Genomic DNA, 16,384 nt, shown 5'->3' with positions numbered 1-16,384 from the left:
AACATTCCTTATTCCTGGATTGAGATTGATTGTGAAGAGTTTTTCAGAAATAAGTGTTTTTCCCTGCTAATCCTCCCCGTGACCCGTGGGATTTACCTTACAGACCCAGAGTTGGGGAAAAACTGTTTCAGAAGAATAATATATTTGCATTCAGAATATTACAATATTAAGTATTTTTATCGTTTAAAAAGGGTTGGAAAAAATAAATAAATGCAACTACTAATGTCCGTTTGCCTCAGTTCATTTCCCTTCCCAAAGAATAATAATCAAATGTCAAATGTACTTCCATTTGCATAACGTTTATATGCAACGAAGCCCATCTATAACATAAGCAGCTAAAGAGTGAAAATGTGGTGCAGCAACTGCAATTCAGCATCTTTTCCATTTTTAGCCTCAAGTCAGATAATAACACCATTTATCTTAATTCCTTCACACAAAGAGGCATATTTCTCAGTGTCTCTCAGAAACACTGCGCTGTCACCCCACAACTGCAGCATTAAGCAGCCTGCACTTACAGTGACGATGATGATGCTGGCCTCATTGATGACCTTCTTGGTCAGCTTGTTGAAGCTGGGGTCAGGGTAGTAGTCGAAGGGCTTGAGCTCCTTCTTCAAGTTGTCGAGCTGGATGAAGATTTCAAAAGGCTGGCTCAGGGAGTTGTTTACTGTCGGAGACCGAAACTGGATGACCGTGTTGTTCTTCTCGTGGGCGTCCTGAATGGCGTAAAACAGAAGCGGAGTTTACACAACAATGCAAAGTTCTCCGTTGACACGTAACACACATTAAGTAAGAAAAAAAATGATATAAAAAAGGAAAATATAGCAGTATTCAACATAAAAAAAATATGGTGAGAGAGAGAAAGAGAGAAAAGCAAACAGTGGGTGTTTTCAACGAGGCAGTGAATTAATGCTTTTGTTGTGTGAGGCACGAGCGTTTCAGCGGTGGACGGGGAAAAAAAAAAAAAGAAGTCTGGTTTGGTAAAATTGGTGAGGTGAAAGTATGCCTCTCTTTTCAGTCATTCTACTCAAATCCTGATCTGCCATCGGAGAATAGCAGCCTGCGATGAATCACACTGAGTCATTCCTCCTCTGGCTTTGTTCATTTGGGTTTGATTATCTGGGCCGATGGTGATATTTCTGTCACTTTCTGATTGTTTCGATGCAGGGCTGACAATGCTGCGTGTGACAGCTAAACCCTACAGTCCTACACACAGTTAAGCTTTTCCAAAAGGATATGGCGAAAGGCGTAGGCTACATCAGATGACGCTTTGAAAAAGTCTCGCTGAACCTACTACAGTTTAAGACTGCTTGCATGAGACGTTTTATTTCATGTATAATGACCCTGGAACTAAGAATCTGTGTGTTTTTGTTCGCTTAGTTTGGATCCACATAGGGTCCACTTTTCGCAAAGTCCAAAGTGTTGCACCGCCATGTTTCTGCAGTAGCCAAGAACGGACCAACCAAACACCGTCTCTGGAGAGGACTTTTTGTGTTTTTACGTTCCCTAAAAGGCCACCGTAGTTCTCCAACACGTTTGGAAAGGAAGTTGTGAACAGAAAGCTATTCAGTTCATTCAGCAATCTGCAACCTCACGATTAGCTTTCACTAAATCCTCCACCCACTTCCTTTAAACTGTTAGCTTAAAGCAGCTCTGTGAACTGACGGTCTCCTCTGACCATACAATATGTTGCCCTGTGGTCAAATTAATGGTCAAACATTTTGGGAAATGGTGGATATGTATGAAGCTATAGCCAGCAGGCACCGAGTTAAGACTGGAAATGGGTATAAAAGCTAGCCTGGCTCCATCCATGAACCAAAGCACTGAATAAATTACAATTTGACGAAAAATCAGAGGATCACAAAAGTTATTACAAAAAGCACAAATCTGAACCTCACGGTAGCGCTATAGGAAAAAGCAGGTGTCAAAATGTCCTCACAACTACTTTGGGTGGTGCTACCCATTATAAATTTTGTGATTTTTACTGCTACATTTAGCAGGAATTTCTCTTGTAACTAGGCTAAGTTTGAAGTTACGAGCAGCTGCTGCAACCGGCTCCAGAAGTCCCTGTTTACAATTACAAACAAGAATTGCAGGGTCTTTACAGCCAAAAAAAAAACCTACTTCTTTGAGCGGCTGACCTGACCCACAATGTAATCAACATGTTTTCACCATAAGCCAGCCGCCAAAAATATTTGGGCGCAGTTCAGTGGATAGACTTAAACCAAGAGAAGCTTATGAAGTTGACCAGCCAAGGCCTTTGAGATAACGCATTACATTCGCTGCTAGTTTGTGGCAGCCAGGAGTCTTTTCAAATCTCTCCTGTCCCCATGGGTAGCAGGGGACCAGGGAGAAGAAAAAAAGAACTTTAATGCCAGTATTAAATTTAGCCCTTTAAATGAAATGAATAAAATTGCAACTGCTTAACGCTGCCTCGTAAACTGGAGAGCAGGCAGCGGCAGGCAGCGGCACGCTGAGTGCAACTCATTCAAGTTCTTGGGCAGAGTCGATCCACCTGATTAGGCTGGACGAGGAACATAGTTGTATCTTGCTGAGTGTGAAACAGTTGCGCTGCTATCTGCAATATTACAGGTTTTAAGGATTTATAGCCTAAGAAGTGAGATGAAGAAATACTGGCTTATGGACTCTTTGATCAGTGGAAGCATGGAGGAGTGCAGATGGATGTATTTTTTTTTTTAGAGTGCGTGTGTGTGTGTGTATGCTTGACAGAGTTTGAATAAATCACCACCAGAGTCGTGGGCTCGTGAGATGTGTGGAGATCGATGGGCAGCGCTGCTACTGTTAGAGGGCGGACAGATTGAAAAGTAGACATTTTCGGAGACAACGCATCGTGGGACTGAGAGTTAAGAGAAAGTGTGAAGTGAGCAAAGAAAGTGTTACTTTTGGAGGCGGATAGTCACCGCCGGGCTGATATAGAGAGACGCTGATGAATAAAGGAAGTGGAAAACAGAAATGGAAGACACACCTCAAAGGCTATTGAATCGCCTGCTTGGACCTTCAGCACTGCAGTCTGGATCAGGTCAAAGCCAGAGCCGGTCACCACAATGTTCCTCCCTCCACTAAACACACACACACACAAACACACACACACACACACACACACACACACACACACACAGATGCACAAAAGTAAAGTAAAACATATAAATCAGATCTAAAAACAGATATCCCCAGCCAGCCACATACAGACAAGCTCATAGAGAGAGTTATGGGAAGACAGACACACTTCTTAAATTCCACCTGGGGTCATTTTTCAATGGAGATAAAAAAAAACAACAAATTAGTTTAGCCTGCAGGCAGCATATATATCTGCTGTCTGTTGTTTCAGGCTGCGTGCCTAATCACACGCGCACGAGTGCTTTCAATTGCACAGACAAAAAGCAAAGTAACCGTCTAATGCACCCATTTTCAGAGATCATCAAGCAGTTTGGTACAACTCAAAGGACCAGCATTTTGTATCCCCTTCAGCGAACAACAGGGATACTCTCGGAGGACAAATCACACTAAAAAAGGTTCTTGGCTTTAATAACCTTTACCAAGGTTTCAGACAGATAGAAGCATGCGGGGCAGAGAGCAAGCCAGGTGCCTTTCTAAGTGATCCATTTCCCAGAACAGTACTTTTCTATACAACCTTGTCATCAATGTCAATAAAGGCACCCTTTTCTCCTCTGCTTTGGCTTCTCAATTTTTAAAAACAAATGCAAATGTACAGCCGTGCTAATTGACCTGATGATGGGGAGCATGAGTTTGTTTCAATTTTCATGACAATCCACACAATAATTGCTGAGACATTCAAACTGTCAAATAAGACCCCTGAGGTGGTGCGAGAGGAGAGGTCAAGGAATCATCACAGCTCGTCATTTATTTAGCTCCATGGATATCTGATCAAATGTCATCAATCCACGCCAACAGCTCGGCTAAACTTAAATCTAACGCAAATCATTTCAAAACACTTGTGTTTGAGCACATCGGAAAGTACAAAAAGAAAGCGGACGCTTCAAAATCGCTGCAGCTGTTGTCGCAGACTTTGCAAATCTGGAAAGGATAAAACTTGAAAATAACACACGCCAAAAACAATATCCCTTCAAATGTCACTCAACATGAAACACTTTGATTCAAGGTAGAACGCTAGTATGCCGCTACTTTATACTGACCAGACAAAGCTTGCTTTGGGGTGGTGGTCCAGCACGATGGGGTTTTCCAAGAATTGGAAGGCACTTGGGATGGTTGTCGTGGTACTCTTTCCATACTTCACCGTGACGGTGAGAGGGTCAGCGGACACCTTATCTGTTCGGTATTCCCCTGTCCTGCAGGTGATCTCTGCTCCGAAGTGCTCCCTGCCAAGACAAGGACACAACACTAACTGGCTGCTGAAGTGGGGTGGGGAGGTGCGGTGGGTCGCACAAGGTCACCGTGCTGTGGAAGCCAACATGGCAGCAGTCTGACAGCTTGTTAAATCCTGGCTTTGCTGCTCCTCTAAGCTCGTTATTTTTCCCGTTACCTTTTGCCTAAAATGTCACCATGGACTGGGTCTGACAGAACACTGTTGGTCACAACAGCAAAGGCAAATGCGGTAGGAGGGAGAAGGGAAAAAAAAAAAAATCCCTGCTTATGACACCAAAGTTAAGGTCAATTCCACTTTTGCTTCATGAATGTGGCACAAAAAAAAAAAAATCAATTTATGGACTCTAAAGTGTGCATACTGTAGAATTTGCATAGAATACAATGTCTGAATAACAAGTAGCATTATCAATTTACGAGACTGAATTGAAAGAGAATTGGGCTTTGGCATGAATGACAATCATTGAGGGAAGAAGCCCTTACACAGCGCAGTCCACGTCTCCGACGGAAACCCGGACATCATCCTTACTGCCCGTGTCCAGAAATCGTCCAGAAATGGTCATGAGGGTGCCCCCAATTTTTGGACCTCTGGAGGGTTTCACCATCTCTGGAATCGGGTCCTGGGGAGGGTGGAAACGGAGTGGGAGGTCGCAACACACAGCGTGAATACATGCTCATCTTTCCCCTGCAACGATTTGCATGCCCGCACAAGCTCCGAACCCACATGCAACAACAGCAACACACAATGCTTTGTCATATAGTTACACACATTTCTTCTCAACCTCCTTGAACTCCAGTTTTCTATTAGAAACATTCACACTAACACACACACACAAACTCATACAAGCACCACATCTGCCTCAATTTGCTGAGCAAACAGTTCGGAGGAGCACTCCCCTGTGGGGAAGCTTTAGCGGAGCCAGAGATATGAAAAGCCAGTTTAATACTTTAACAGGCTACAGCGTAGCTATTTGAGAGAAAAAAGGGGGCCTGCTGCACAGCATCTGGTTAAAGACGAATGCACACACATTGTGGATTTTCATACCGTGGGTTATCATTGTAATGTGACAGCATCTAGGCAGTGCATTTACCAAAACAATGGGATGTACATTCCACATAAATGACATGCTAGGGGTATGTGCTGATAAGGAGCTCTCATCTGTGAGGAACTGGAAACATCATAGAGGACATCAAATAACAAAATCAGCTGAAAGCTTTGGGATGAGTTTATTTTCTGGGTCAAAAGCGGTATGCTTCCATGTTGAAAGTGCAGAGGGGGAGAGTAGTAGGAGTAGTAGTAGTAGTAGTAGTAGTAGTAGTAGTAGTAGTAGTAGTAGCAGTGTATATTTACCCTGTAGGTGAAGTAAATGGAAGAGGTTCCTCTCTTTCCTCCCTTCACTTCCACCTCCACCTGGCCCCAGTTATCATTGTTGGGGTCAACAGGGCCGATCTCACACACCACGCTGGACAGGACAACAGGAAAAAATATTTAAGAGTAACAATCATTTTGATTATTAATTAATCCAGCAAAGATTGTCTTGGTTAATTGAATATTTTTTGCGAGAAAGATTCAAATTTTTTGTCTATTGACTAAACGATTGACTGAGTTGTTTTAACTCCGTGCAAGACCTGTATTCCAGATAAATGTTACACTTCATTAGCAATTCGGAGGTTAAACAACTTCCACAAATGAAGGTCTCTACTTCTTTACTACTTGCAGCACGCAGGTTTCTCCAAATGTACCATCTAAATCCCCTCCTGAATGTTACAAAGGAGTACCATCTTGTTTTTGTTAATTTGAGGAAGTTGTGAAAAGAATAAGGTAATTAAAAAAAAAGTCACATTAAAAAAAGAAAGTACGAACACGTTCATCTGACGACAAAGCGGATATGAAAGCAATATGTTTTTTTAATGCCAGATTGGCTGCTTCTAGCGTGTTAGAAATTGAGTCCTTTGGGTATTTTCGCACACTGCGGAGTCTGTGAAAAGTGTGATAAACCAAACACGTCCACAAGGAATGTGTGTTGCTGATGAAACGGGTCAGCATAAATGGCAAGCATCGTTCGGGCTAACAGGTGGGCAACGAGTAGACAATTAACAGCTACGCTAGTGATGTGTGAGGGAATGAAATATTACAGAGGAAAACCTGTTAAATCTTAAAGCAAGTGAGCTTCAACATGTTGAGGACCACGGAGGACAACTAACAACAAGATGAGGTCTACAGCCGGCGATCCAGAAGTGGATGATTAAGAGTGAAAAACCTTCCATCTGCTCTCATAAATTCTGGTTTATGCCTCATCACGCAGATGGCAGAGCAAGAATATAGTCATAAACGTGGATCCATCCTGCCTGGTGTCAACAGTTCTGGTTCGTTTCTGCAGGGTGACCATTTGTATGAAGTGAACGCTGCTGTGACTGAAGTGCAGGAGACTTTAAGTTTATCCCAGTGTTTTTGTTGGGAGGAACAGAGAGTCTGCACTATGAAGAGGCCAGCAGAGAGGGATGGCAAAAATGGGATGTTATAAAAAAAAAAACACCACTTTGGTGAATTCATAGAATTTAAAGAATTTGTGGCCGGAGACACTATTTAAAGATTGACATTTAGCAGTATACCTCAGGAGGTGGAAAGTACATTCATTAAGTACTATACTTCAAGTTCTTTCCAATACGTCATCCGACTGCAATTCATTTCAGGGGAAAATATTGTACTTTTTGTTACATTTATCTGACAGGTGTCAGAATTCATTGCTAAGGATTAAACTAGTGGTTATATAAATTTCTTTGGCTTGTGCCTGTGTGAAAGAGTAGCGTGTGCTTTACAGTCATGTTTCAGACGTCGATGAGTCATTAGAAGTTCCACTAAAGAGACAAACCCTGGCTCAAAAAACCTCTCAGATAGTTTCATTGAAGTGATATAACTGGTGCCCAAAGAGGTGAAAGTATCCAATAGAGAGAGAGAGAGAGAGAGAGAGAGAGAGAGAGAGAGAGAGAGATAGATAGATAGATAGATATTATGGAAGTTAGTTTTCTTCTTCTTTCCTACACCATTAATCATCTCACAACCCAAACTGTATATCAAGTTAAAACTGCCGTCACCTCAACCAGCTACAGTAAAATACTAAATGCACATCAATGCGTCAGGAAGAATAATGTAATAATACATCTGTCACAGCAGCCATTTATCTTCAAAACTAGTACTTTTGTTGTTTGTACTCAAAAAAAAGGTTTCAGACTACTTCATCCACCGCTGCGTTTTAGATGAATACACTAATTAAAACATGCACAATGGTTACTTTCCTTTTTGCAAACCTGCCAAACAGTTTGACCAAAAACAAACAGGAGAGACAGTGTGTGTGCTGCGACTGCTCACACATTTGCATAAACACATCAAAGTGAGTGTTACCTTGTGGAAACAGAGTATTTCTCCTTCTGGTGGACACAGGGCTCCCCAACCACGCTGATGCTTTTAATGTCCTCCTTCTTGATGCCGAGGTTGGAGCCCCGGATGGTGATTGAGATCCCTCCCCGCAGGGGGCCAAAACGAGGGATGATCTGGGTGGGGAGATACAGTGGTGGTGGGGGGGAGGGTGGGGGGTGCAGGGGAGCGGGACGGGTTTTTGAGAAGAAGGGATTTGAAATGGATTTAAACAGATTAGTTGTGCAATAAGAATGTACAAGAGATTTACACAGTCTGTCTAAGTCCACTGAATGGTTTAAGTGTTTAATATTCAAGACCATGGTTGAGAATTACTTCGTTTGCATGTATGTGTGTGTCTTGGAGCCCAACTGCTACTGGATTTGGGATGTAGATCCAAAACATACTTGAGGATAACAACAATTCACATCACAACACATACGCTGATATTGTATGCATCCTGAACAAACATTTCTGTGCTAAAGATATTTTACGGCCGAGCAATATTTTCAAGTTAATGTTCACTATTTCCATCTGGTAGTAGACAGGGCATGTGACGAGGGGAAGTCAGAGGATCAGGAAAGCCCTTAGGAGTCATCCTCTGGGGAAGATGAATGTCAAAAAAGACGAAAATTTGGGGCAATCCCTCCAATAGCTGTTGAGATATTTCAGTCTGCACCAACGAGATGCAGTGACTGACATAATCGATAACATAAATAAAAATACCACCCACACCCACACACACACACACACACACACACACACACACACACACACACACACACACACCTTTGTGCATCGGTCAGGCTGTTGTATTTACGGTCATAACCCCTGTCACATTGACATCGACGATTTTCGTCAATGACAATGAGACACCGACAATTAAGTGAGCAAAGAAAGAATTGATCCAATCACGATGTGCTGCAGTCCAGCGCAACGCGCCCTTCAAGAAGAAGCAAGTCCTCCGTCGAGGGACAGCGGAGAGGCCAATTAAGTGGCTCAATCAATAATCCAATCACCCAAAGTCGCCGCCTTTTCTCTGCTCGTCGCGAGCCTTTCACGCACGTACTGTCTCCAGTTCAAAGGTTCAACATGAAGCGACGACGCCGCCGTAACTACTCACATCAGAGATCTGCGGGTCGGGGCACTCGGTGTTGCGAGGATCCTCGGCCCCTTGTTGGTCAGGATTGCACAGCTGCTCGTACACGCACGCCCTGTGCTTGGCGCACCACACACACCTGTACTTTGTGTCTGCATTCTTACAGAGACTACAGTCCTCCCTCCCCATGGAGCAATTGTACAGGGTGACTATTGGAGAAGGAGTAAGGGGAAAACGATTAGCACATTTTGAGCTATACCTTTTTCATCATACTTAAAAAAAAAGGTATCACTTTTCATCCATAAGTAGCGAGATCTTCTTAAAACGTTTCAGCTACATGCGCCTCAATCCTTCATATTCCGCCAGACATGTTTGGTGATACAGTCATAACCAGATAACTTTCTTATTCATTTTCAATAAAAGACCAAAAGGCAGTTTTCTCAGAGGTAATGGCGGCCCCACACTGCGACTCGCAGCACACACGCGCGGCATTAAAAACACTGGAAGGCCTCCACATTAAAATGTGAGCGAGTGTACCGTTCAGCGTGCTGTCCATCTTCTTGCCCGACTCTTTGTCCTTCACGTAGAAGAGAACATTGGTCTCCGGTGACTTGTCGTAGGAAAACTAAGAAATTGGAGGAAAATGAATTATTAATATAGAATCCAGTGATTAATGGCACTTAAGCTCTTCTCGGCAAACAGTGTGGGTTGCCGCTCCCTCATGCCAAGGGAAGAAAAGAAAAGGAAGGGGGAAAAAATGACTCCCCGCCTGGCAGATTTTCAGCTGAAGAAATCAATGTTGGGAAAGAACATAGCTGGGGGCTAGGTACTGTTTGAGCCTCCAAATCACAGAATTCACAATGTGGAGATGCCGTTAAAATAACTCCAGTGAGGACAGTCTGTCCATTAGAGGGAGCTAGAGAATATTACAGGGACCGCGAAAGGGTGACTTGATTTATAACCCTGAGAAACAAACTGGGTTCATGAAAAAAAAAGTTTGGAAAGTTTGGTCGTGAAAAGCCTAGAAATCAAATGGAGGACAAATTGGCCAGAAGCCATGTGAACTATCTCAGTCAAGGAACAAAATCAGCGAGTCAGTGTGAATACAGAGATACAGGTGAGGGTCATACTCACATTGAAGCCGCTGAAAGTGTAGAACGGGCCATCCTCAAAGTTTACCTCCTCTTCCGTGTTTCTCATCAGTTCAGTGCCGATCGTGAAAACGTGACCCTGGAGAGGAAAAAAAAAAAAAAAACCTGGCGGATTAATATGTGTGGATTTTATTGGATAATTCCTGTTCTGTAATGCACCTAATTTGTTTTCCGCACTGTTGAGCTAGGAATGTAACAGACTATATTGTGCTGTAGACCTTAGGTTTTTAAAAAGAAGAAGCTCACTTCAAACCGTGATATATTGTAATCATATCACAGCAAAGTAGAGTTCCCCAAAAATGTTTTTGATCGCACCCTGTCACCTCATGCACTGGTTCAAAATTGGGATCAACCCGGCTCACCGGGCCTTATGCCATTCTGAATAAATGTTTAAAAAAGAGCCAGTTAGTTCCTGCAGGAACGTTTTAAAATCCGGTACCACTTTACCTCGTAGAGGTTCAAATTGGTCCCCTCGAAGCTGATACGAGTCTTGTAGCCCACGGGGATCAGCACAGGATCTGGATTCTCAAACTGAGGACACTTGCCTCCCTGAGAAAGCATCAAAACAAAAATCAGATACTCTCACTTTCAATAATTTACATTTTAAATACGCCAGCCACTTTAAAAAAGGACACCCTCATCTGCGTTTACAGATAAGTGTATCGCTGAAACATCTGCTCACTTAGAAATTGATATCCTCCACCCGACAGTATTTGTCATGCAAGATGGTGCCAGCTGATACCGGGATTTTAGTTTTTTTTAAATGAATTTTTCAGGGGAAATTTGGATCGCTCATGCGTCCCCGTCGCGTGCGTTGATTAGATGTGTCTTTTAAAACTTCTGCTGCACTTTCCCCCACCCGCATGCCATCAGAGATGAATCTCCTTGACTCACCTGACGGTGTTTGATGATGTTGGGACCCTTCTCGCTTTCATCCATGTCGCTGCAGGTGTGGTCGTGTGTGTTCCACTGGCAGCCCCACAAACTGGCCACACACGACATGCACCTGATGACGCGTGAAGAAAAAATAGACACATTGAAAACAGAGATGAGGGGAAAAAAAATGCTTTCACGGGTATATAATTAGGCAAGTCGCACGCACACGAGCAGCATCTTGAAACATGCAAACTCATCAAAGAGCGTTGGGCAAAAGAAATCCATGTTGCTGACAATGAAATGGATCTCTGCAACTTCACGTAAGCAAAGCTCGTTCATCACACATTCCTTGGCATGAAAGAAATAAGGAAAAGAAATAAGGAGGGGGGGGGGGTGGAGAAAAAAAAAATGCCGAAATCGACTTTCATTTTTTGATTAATGAAAAGGAAACTGAGGCAATTTCCTCGGCTTGGTAATAAAAGGTGGAGAGAAAAAAAATGCATGAGGTGCATTCAAAATTACCATGCATCACAATTTACAAACACAGCCTTGATCTCTCATCTGTTCATGCACGGTGATACATTTACATCAAGCTTGTCAGTTGATGCTGTGTTCAGTGTCACTGTGTATTTTCAGTGAGTGACGGAGCAGAACTGATAGATTAAGAGTCTGACTCACGGTGTGTTTTCAGATTTCCTCACTGTGGCGGCACAGTTATAGAACTTGAACTCCCGCGTCGCCAGCTCCACGGTCTCGTTGACAAAAATCCGGATGGCCACGGCCACAAAGTCTGAGGACGAAGCAAAGGGTTCAAATATGCATGAGTCGCTTTTGGTGTTTGAACGGGTCGCCAATAACTCCGAATATTCAAGACTTCCATTGTTCATGATGAGACAAAACAGCACAGGAAGGACATATTCTGACAAAAAACATATGATCCTTAAACATTTTTTGGCAAAGCCTCAACTTCCTTGAGACTAATTATGTATTAATGCATTCATATAAGCAGACTTAAAGTCTACAGCCGTGCTCGTGGCCATGTAAAGCTGTACTTATGCACTGGAGCACTTTCCGCTAAACGCTTACATGCTCACGATGACGACGCCAAGATGCTGATGTTCTCCATTTAATGTTTCGTCATTTCAGTTCAGCATGATAGCTTGAATCCGTTTGCTAATTAGCAAAAACGCACAGAGTACAGCCGAGGCTGCTGGGAATGTCATTTGTTTTCAATAGTGTAACGTCTGCACATTTTACTCCACGACCGCAAATGAATGACTATGTTTCCGACTTGGATTTTCATCAAGTCAGAATGTTTGAAAAGTGGAAACCGCACACATAGTCATTCATTACACACACCAACAGGCAAACAAGCTCCATAATGGCAGGTGTGGTTTATCCCGAAAAAACACAGGAGGATAAAACATCCGCATTTTTGAACGCAATGAAGTACACACAAATTACCAACACTTCTGAGGCATGAAATAAGTGTGCAGGTGTTACCTTTTTTATTTTTCTGCCTTAAACCTACCTGATGCGAAAATAATTAATCTTCAACGTCATTAGTTTTACAATTCATCTCGTGAGGGATACGGATGTGTGTACCAAACAGCATGAACTAAAATCATAAAAGCACTTTGGAAAATGATACACCTCTATCAGACAAGGCCACAAGATTCACGAATGACCCAACTTAGTGAGTCAGTGGTGCGAATTCCAGACAAATACACAATTAATTAAATGACCAAAACCAGCTGACATGCTGTAAACCTGAAGCATTGTGGGCCCAGACCCTGAGGCTATTTGCCCGCTTTACCTGCTTTGCCCATTGATGATACGACCAACCTTGGTTCTAATAGATAACAACAGACATTTGCCTTGAAAGAGGCTGTATTAAAGAGCGAGAATGTTAATTACAAATGCCCTACCTTGATCCTCAGGTGTTTGCGGTAAAAGCAAAGGGCTGGGTAGATCGCAGGAGACCTGACCAGAGTCAGACATGGTGCCTTCGCTGTTGGATGACTTCGTGGAGCAGAGCAAACGGTCGGAAAGCCCAATCGCAGGAAGGGAGGGGATGTTGATCTTCACCTGAAGACAGAATTTAATATACCTTAATATCCCTTCAATTGAAATTCATTTCGCTGCTCGGTGTGCGATTCTGATCTCTGTATAACCGCTTTCCTTTCAAATCCCGGAGATTGATTGGTAGCTGTTTGTGGATATACAAGTGTGAGTCAGAAAAGGGAGGGACAGAGATAGAGGATTTTTTTTTTTTTTTTTCAAAAGTGCACAGGAGAGGCTATCCATCTTCAGACTGTGAGCACAATCAACCAGGTCGGTTATAATAAGCCAGTTTGGAGTTTTCTGGATGGATCGATAGTGAGGCAGGAAGACCTCGAGCCCGAGGTCTCTGATTCACAATGGAAACAGTTTATTTCTCAGGTGGTGCATGTTTGTGTGACTGGCATGTAAGAGCGTTCTGCAGAGCGAGAGAGACGGAAAGAGAAGCAGAGAACAAAGAGGAGAGAAAGTGAGATGGAGAAGCGGCGCAGTACCTTCTGAGTCTTTTTACAAGAAAGGTTCGGGGGATAGAAGGAGACGATCTTGACACACTGCTGCCTCGGGCTCCACAGCCAGCCATTCTTCTCCTCCGCCCGTCGGCACTCAGACCTCCTGGTACACCTTCAGACGAGGGATGAACAAACTCCCATCAGCCTCTGCTCCACAACCCCCCTCCCGACGCTTTTAGAGTACAAGGCCTCGAAAAAAACAAAGCCTGTGGACTCCAACGGATTTTCAATGTGCTTCTTTCAATAACCACCTCATGCCCGAGTGACTTCAAGCGGTGTCCGCGCAGACTTCCAAGGTATGATATCGCTATAAAAAACACTGAAGACCCTCATTGGTATTTGGTTTTGCAGTGTGAAATATGTGGGAAAACATTTGACAATGTACAGTCTGATTTGATGATAACATATTGCAGAGGAAAAGGACATAAAATTCAGAATTTTGAATAACAAAACACTAGGTATAACACAATAAAGACAAACTTGCACACTAGAAAGGGAATTAAAGTAACAAACATAGATGTTAATAATGTTGAAAATCAACAGGAGCACACAATATATTAATGTTCATTAAATAGTTTTTAAAGATGTGAACATTAAGATAGAAAAGCAAACATGTTAAGATTTTCAGTATTTATTTCCTTAATCATTACTTCTTGATCAATCAATTATCTTGTCGATGAAACATTTGAAAAACAGAGAAAGATGGCTTCCACGGCGTCCGAGAGCTCAAGTCATTGTCGTGCCATGTTCTACCAGCAAACATAAACCTGGAATCATCAGATGTTTTATTTGAACAATGAGTGAAAATATGATCGAAAGAGCCGCAGATTGATTCCTGATCGACTGATCAATAAATCTGCTAAACGCCGCAGCTCAGCAAAGAGCGCGCATCGTTTCTGAACCAGAGCGTCAACGACTTCCAGAGGAACAAGCTGCCTTTCTGATATTTTTCTCTTCCCTGCTCACATCCTTGTAAAATACATGATACATACCGCCCCTTCCACCCTCAAGACCCTGATAAATATAGGCCGATGAGAGTAAATTGCACAGACTGCCTTCGCTGCATGAGGCTGACAAACAGCTTTAATTCCTTACGGCTGCACGGACAAGAGGAGATGGAATATACACACAAAGGGGTACTAAAAGTGTCTGCAATAAAACACCGAACAAATACCCTGCTGTGTTTTACAGATGGAATTGCATGCGTGGGTGTTTGTGTTTGTCGGTCGCTGTGTGCATGCATTTTTAAGTGCGTGCGTGTGTGTGTGAGATCCTCACCTGCCCTCCAGGACACACCAGCCACAGTAAGGGTCCCTCAGTTCCACACATGATTGGCAGTCCTTCTTTTGGAGGCACGTCTGCACTGGCACCTTGGTGATCTGCAGCATGGCAACATGAAATATGATCAAACGGTGCACCTCCGGGGGAGACGCGAGTCGAAATATGAGGCATTTAAAAACACGGCGAGAGACGCCGCTTGGTTTGTTGCAGGTGTGCGGAGCCGGTGTGGGAGTGAAACACGTCCTGTCAAAGCGCGGAGACTTCCTGTCTCATGTCTGCGCCCCATGTTCAATTACTGAAACAATTGCCTCTCTCCGCATGCTAAATGTTTATTGTAGCCAGTGGTGGAAAGCATCCAAGTCAAATAACTTCACGTGTGCTCGACAGGACAGCCGATAGGCCAGTTGTGCAGCAGGAATTGAACTTTTATAGATTATTCCGGAGCCTCGTTCAAGCGCCCTGAATCACATCTCCGGGTTCTTCAGCAATTCAAAAGGGAAAATGAAATTGCAACTCTTACGTAGCCTTGTTATCAGGTTACATATAGTGCAATCATCTTGTAAAATATGAGACGGTGTTATAGATTAAAGTACCCAACAGTATTAGGTTTGCAGACTTGGCTCCAGATCAAGACCATTAAACTGCTGCTTACACATTACTGCGTCTAATACAAATATTGGAATATATAGAAATATCACATTCTGAAAAGGGACAGTTCTTACTTTTTGATTCCTATGGACATTTACTAATAATACTTTTCACATTTAGATTTTGGTATTACTACTTTTACTTAAAAAAAAAACCCTCTTGCTTGACTGATTTTACCCCCAGACAGACTATACACACAGAATATTTGGTGACACATTTTATTTAAACTTTTTTTTCATCTGTCCAAGAGAACCATGCCACCCGCCTCCAATTAACAAATCGTCAAGCTCCCATCGCTGTTCCCCTCTCTTATCCGTTTGTTCCTCGCTGCCAAAACGTTGGGTAACCTACAGGCGTGTACAAGCGTTGTATAGGATGTGCGTTACAAAAGGGCCCTTTTGACGTACACACCTTCTTCTCCGTGGTAATGTAGAGGTGGCTTTGACTGAGATCAAAGAAAAGGTTCTTGTTGACCTTCTCTCCCATGGTGTCGCCAGGAGCCTTACTGTACGGGTATCCCTTCTCGGTCAGGTGTACCTGGATGGAAGACAAAAAGAAACACTCTCAGACATGAAGTCTTTATTTCCCTCATCTTGCTTCCCCTCAGGTAAGACTCCATGTTTAAAAAGGAAGAAAAACATTAAGGCGAGCAGAGAAGACAACTCTACCTTAAAGACCTCCCCCTGGGTGCTTCCCAAGAAGGCGATGGTGTGATCATTCTCCACAGCAACGGCTACAGCAGTGAGCAAGTCCGTGTGGGTCCAAACCGCGTTTGCCTTTAAGGCAAATCTGGGATTGCTGGCCAGAGGGGAAGGCAGAAAGTCTCCACCACACTTGAAGTTTTCCAACGTATCTTTCTGCAAAAGAAAAAGGAAAAAGAAAAAAGGATGAGAACGCTTTCATCCAAAGACCATGAGAGGGAACCACCTGCGTTGCCGGTGCGTTTTCAACGCGTTTTGTTTGAGAGTACATTTTTAAACAAAAT

General features: G+C 43.1%; 1 protein-coding gene across 1 annotated transcript in view; it reads right to left on the bottom strand.

Moving 5' to 3' along the window:
* Positions 1-16,384, bottom strand: part of plxnb2b (plexin b2b) — a 114,473-nt gene that overhangs the window by 19,617 nt on the left and 78,472 nt on the right. Inside the window, exons 4-20 of the mRNA XM_068602389.1 lie at positions 16,068-16,256; positions 15,811-15,936; positions 14,749-14,849; positions 13,456-13,582; positions 12,829-12,988; positions 11,579-11,690; positions 10,919-11,030; positions 10,472-10,573; positions 10,008-10,103; positions 9,411-9,498; positions 8,898-9,082; positions 7,763-7,911; positions 5,711-5,822; positions 4,843-4,979; positions 4,173-4,355; positions 2,984-3,077; positions 516-713 (exon numbers count right to left, since the gene is read on the bottom strand). Coding sequence (XP_068458490.1) covers positions 516-713; positions 2,984-3,077; positions 4,173-4,355; positions 4,843-4,979; positions 5,711-5,822; positions 7,763-7,911; positions 8,898-9,082; positions 9,411-9,498; positions 10,008-10,103; positions 10,472-10,573; positions 10,919-11,030; positions 11,579-11,690; positions 12,829-12,988; positions 13,456-13,582; positions 14,749-14,849; positions 15,811-15,936; positions 16,068-16,256 — 2,271 coding nt within the window. The remainder of the gene's footprint in view (positions 1-515; positions 714-2,983; positions 3,078-4,172; positions 4,356-4,842; positions 4,980-5,710; positions 5,823-7,762; positions 7,912-8,897; positions 9,083-9,410; positions 9,499-10,007; positions 10,104-10,471; positions 10,574-10,918; positions 11,031-11,578; positions 11,691-12,828; positions 12,989-13,455; positions 13,583-14,748; positions 14,850-15,810; positions 15,937-16,067; positions 16,257-16,384) is intronic.

The sequence above is a fragment of the Clinocottus analis genome, unplaced genomic scaffold, assembly GCF_023055335.1.
Source record: "Clinocottus analis isolate CAN_PGR_092001 unplaced genomic scaffold, fCliAna1.0.p SCAF_6, whole genome shotgun sequence".
NCBI classification, from domain to species: Eukaryota; Metazoa; Chordata; class Actinopteri; order Perciformes; family Cottidae; genus Clinocottus; species Clinocottus analis.
Note: the sequence above shows the minus strand (reverse complement) of the source record. Positions and strands in the feature narration are given on the sequence as shown.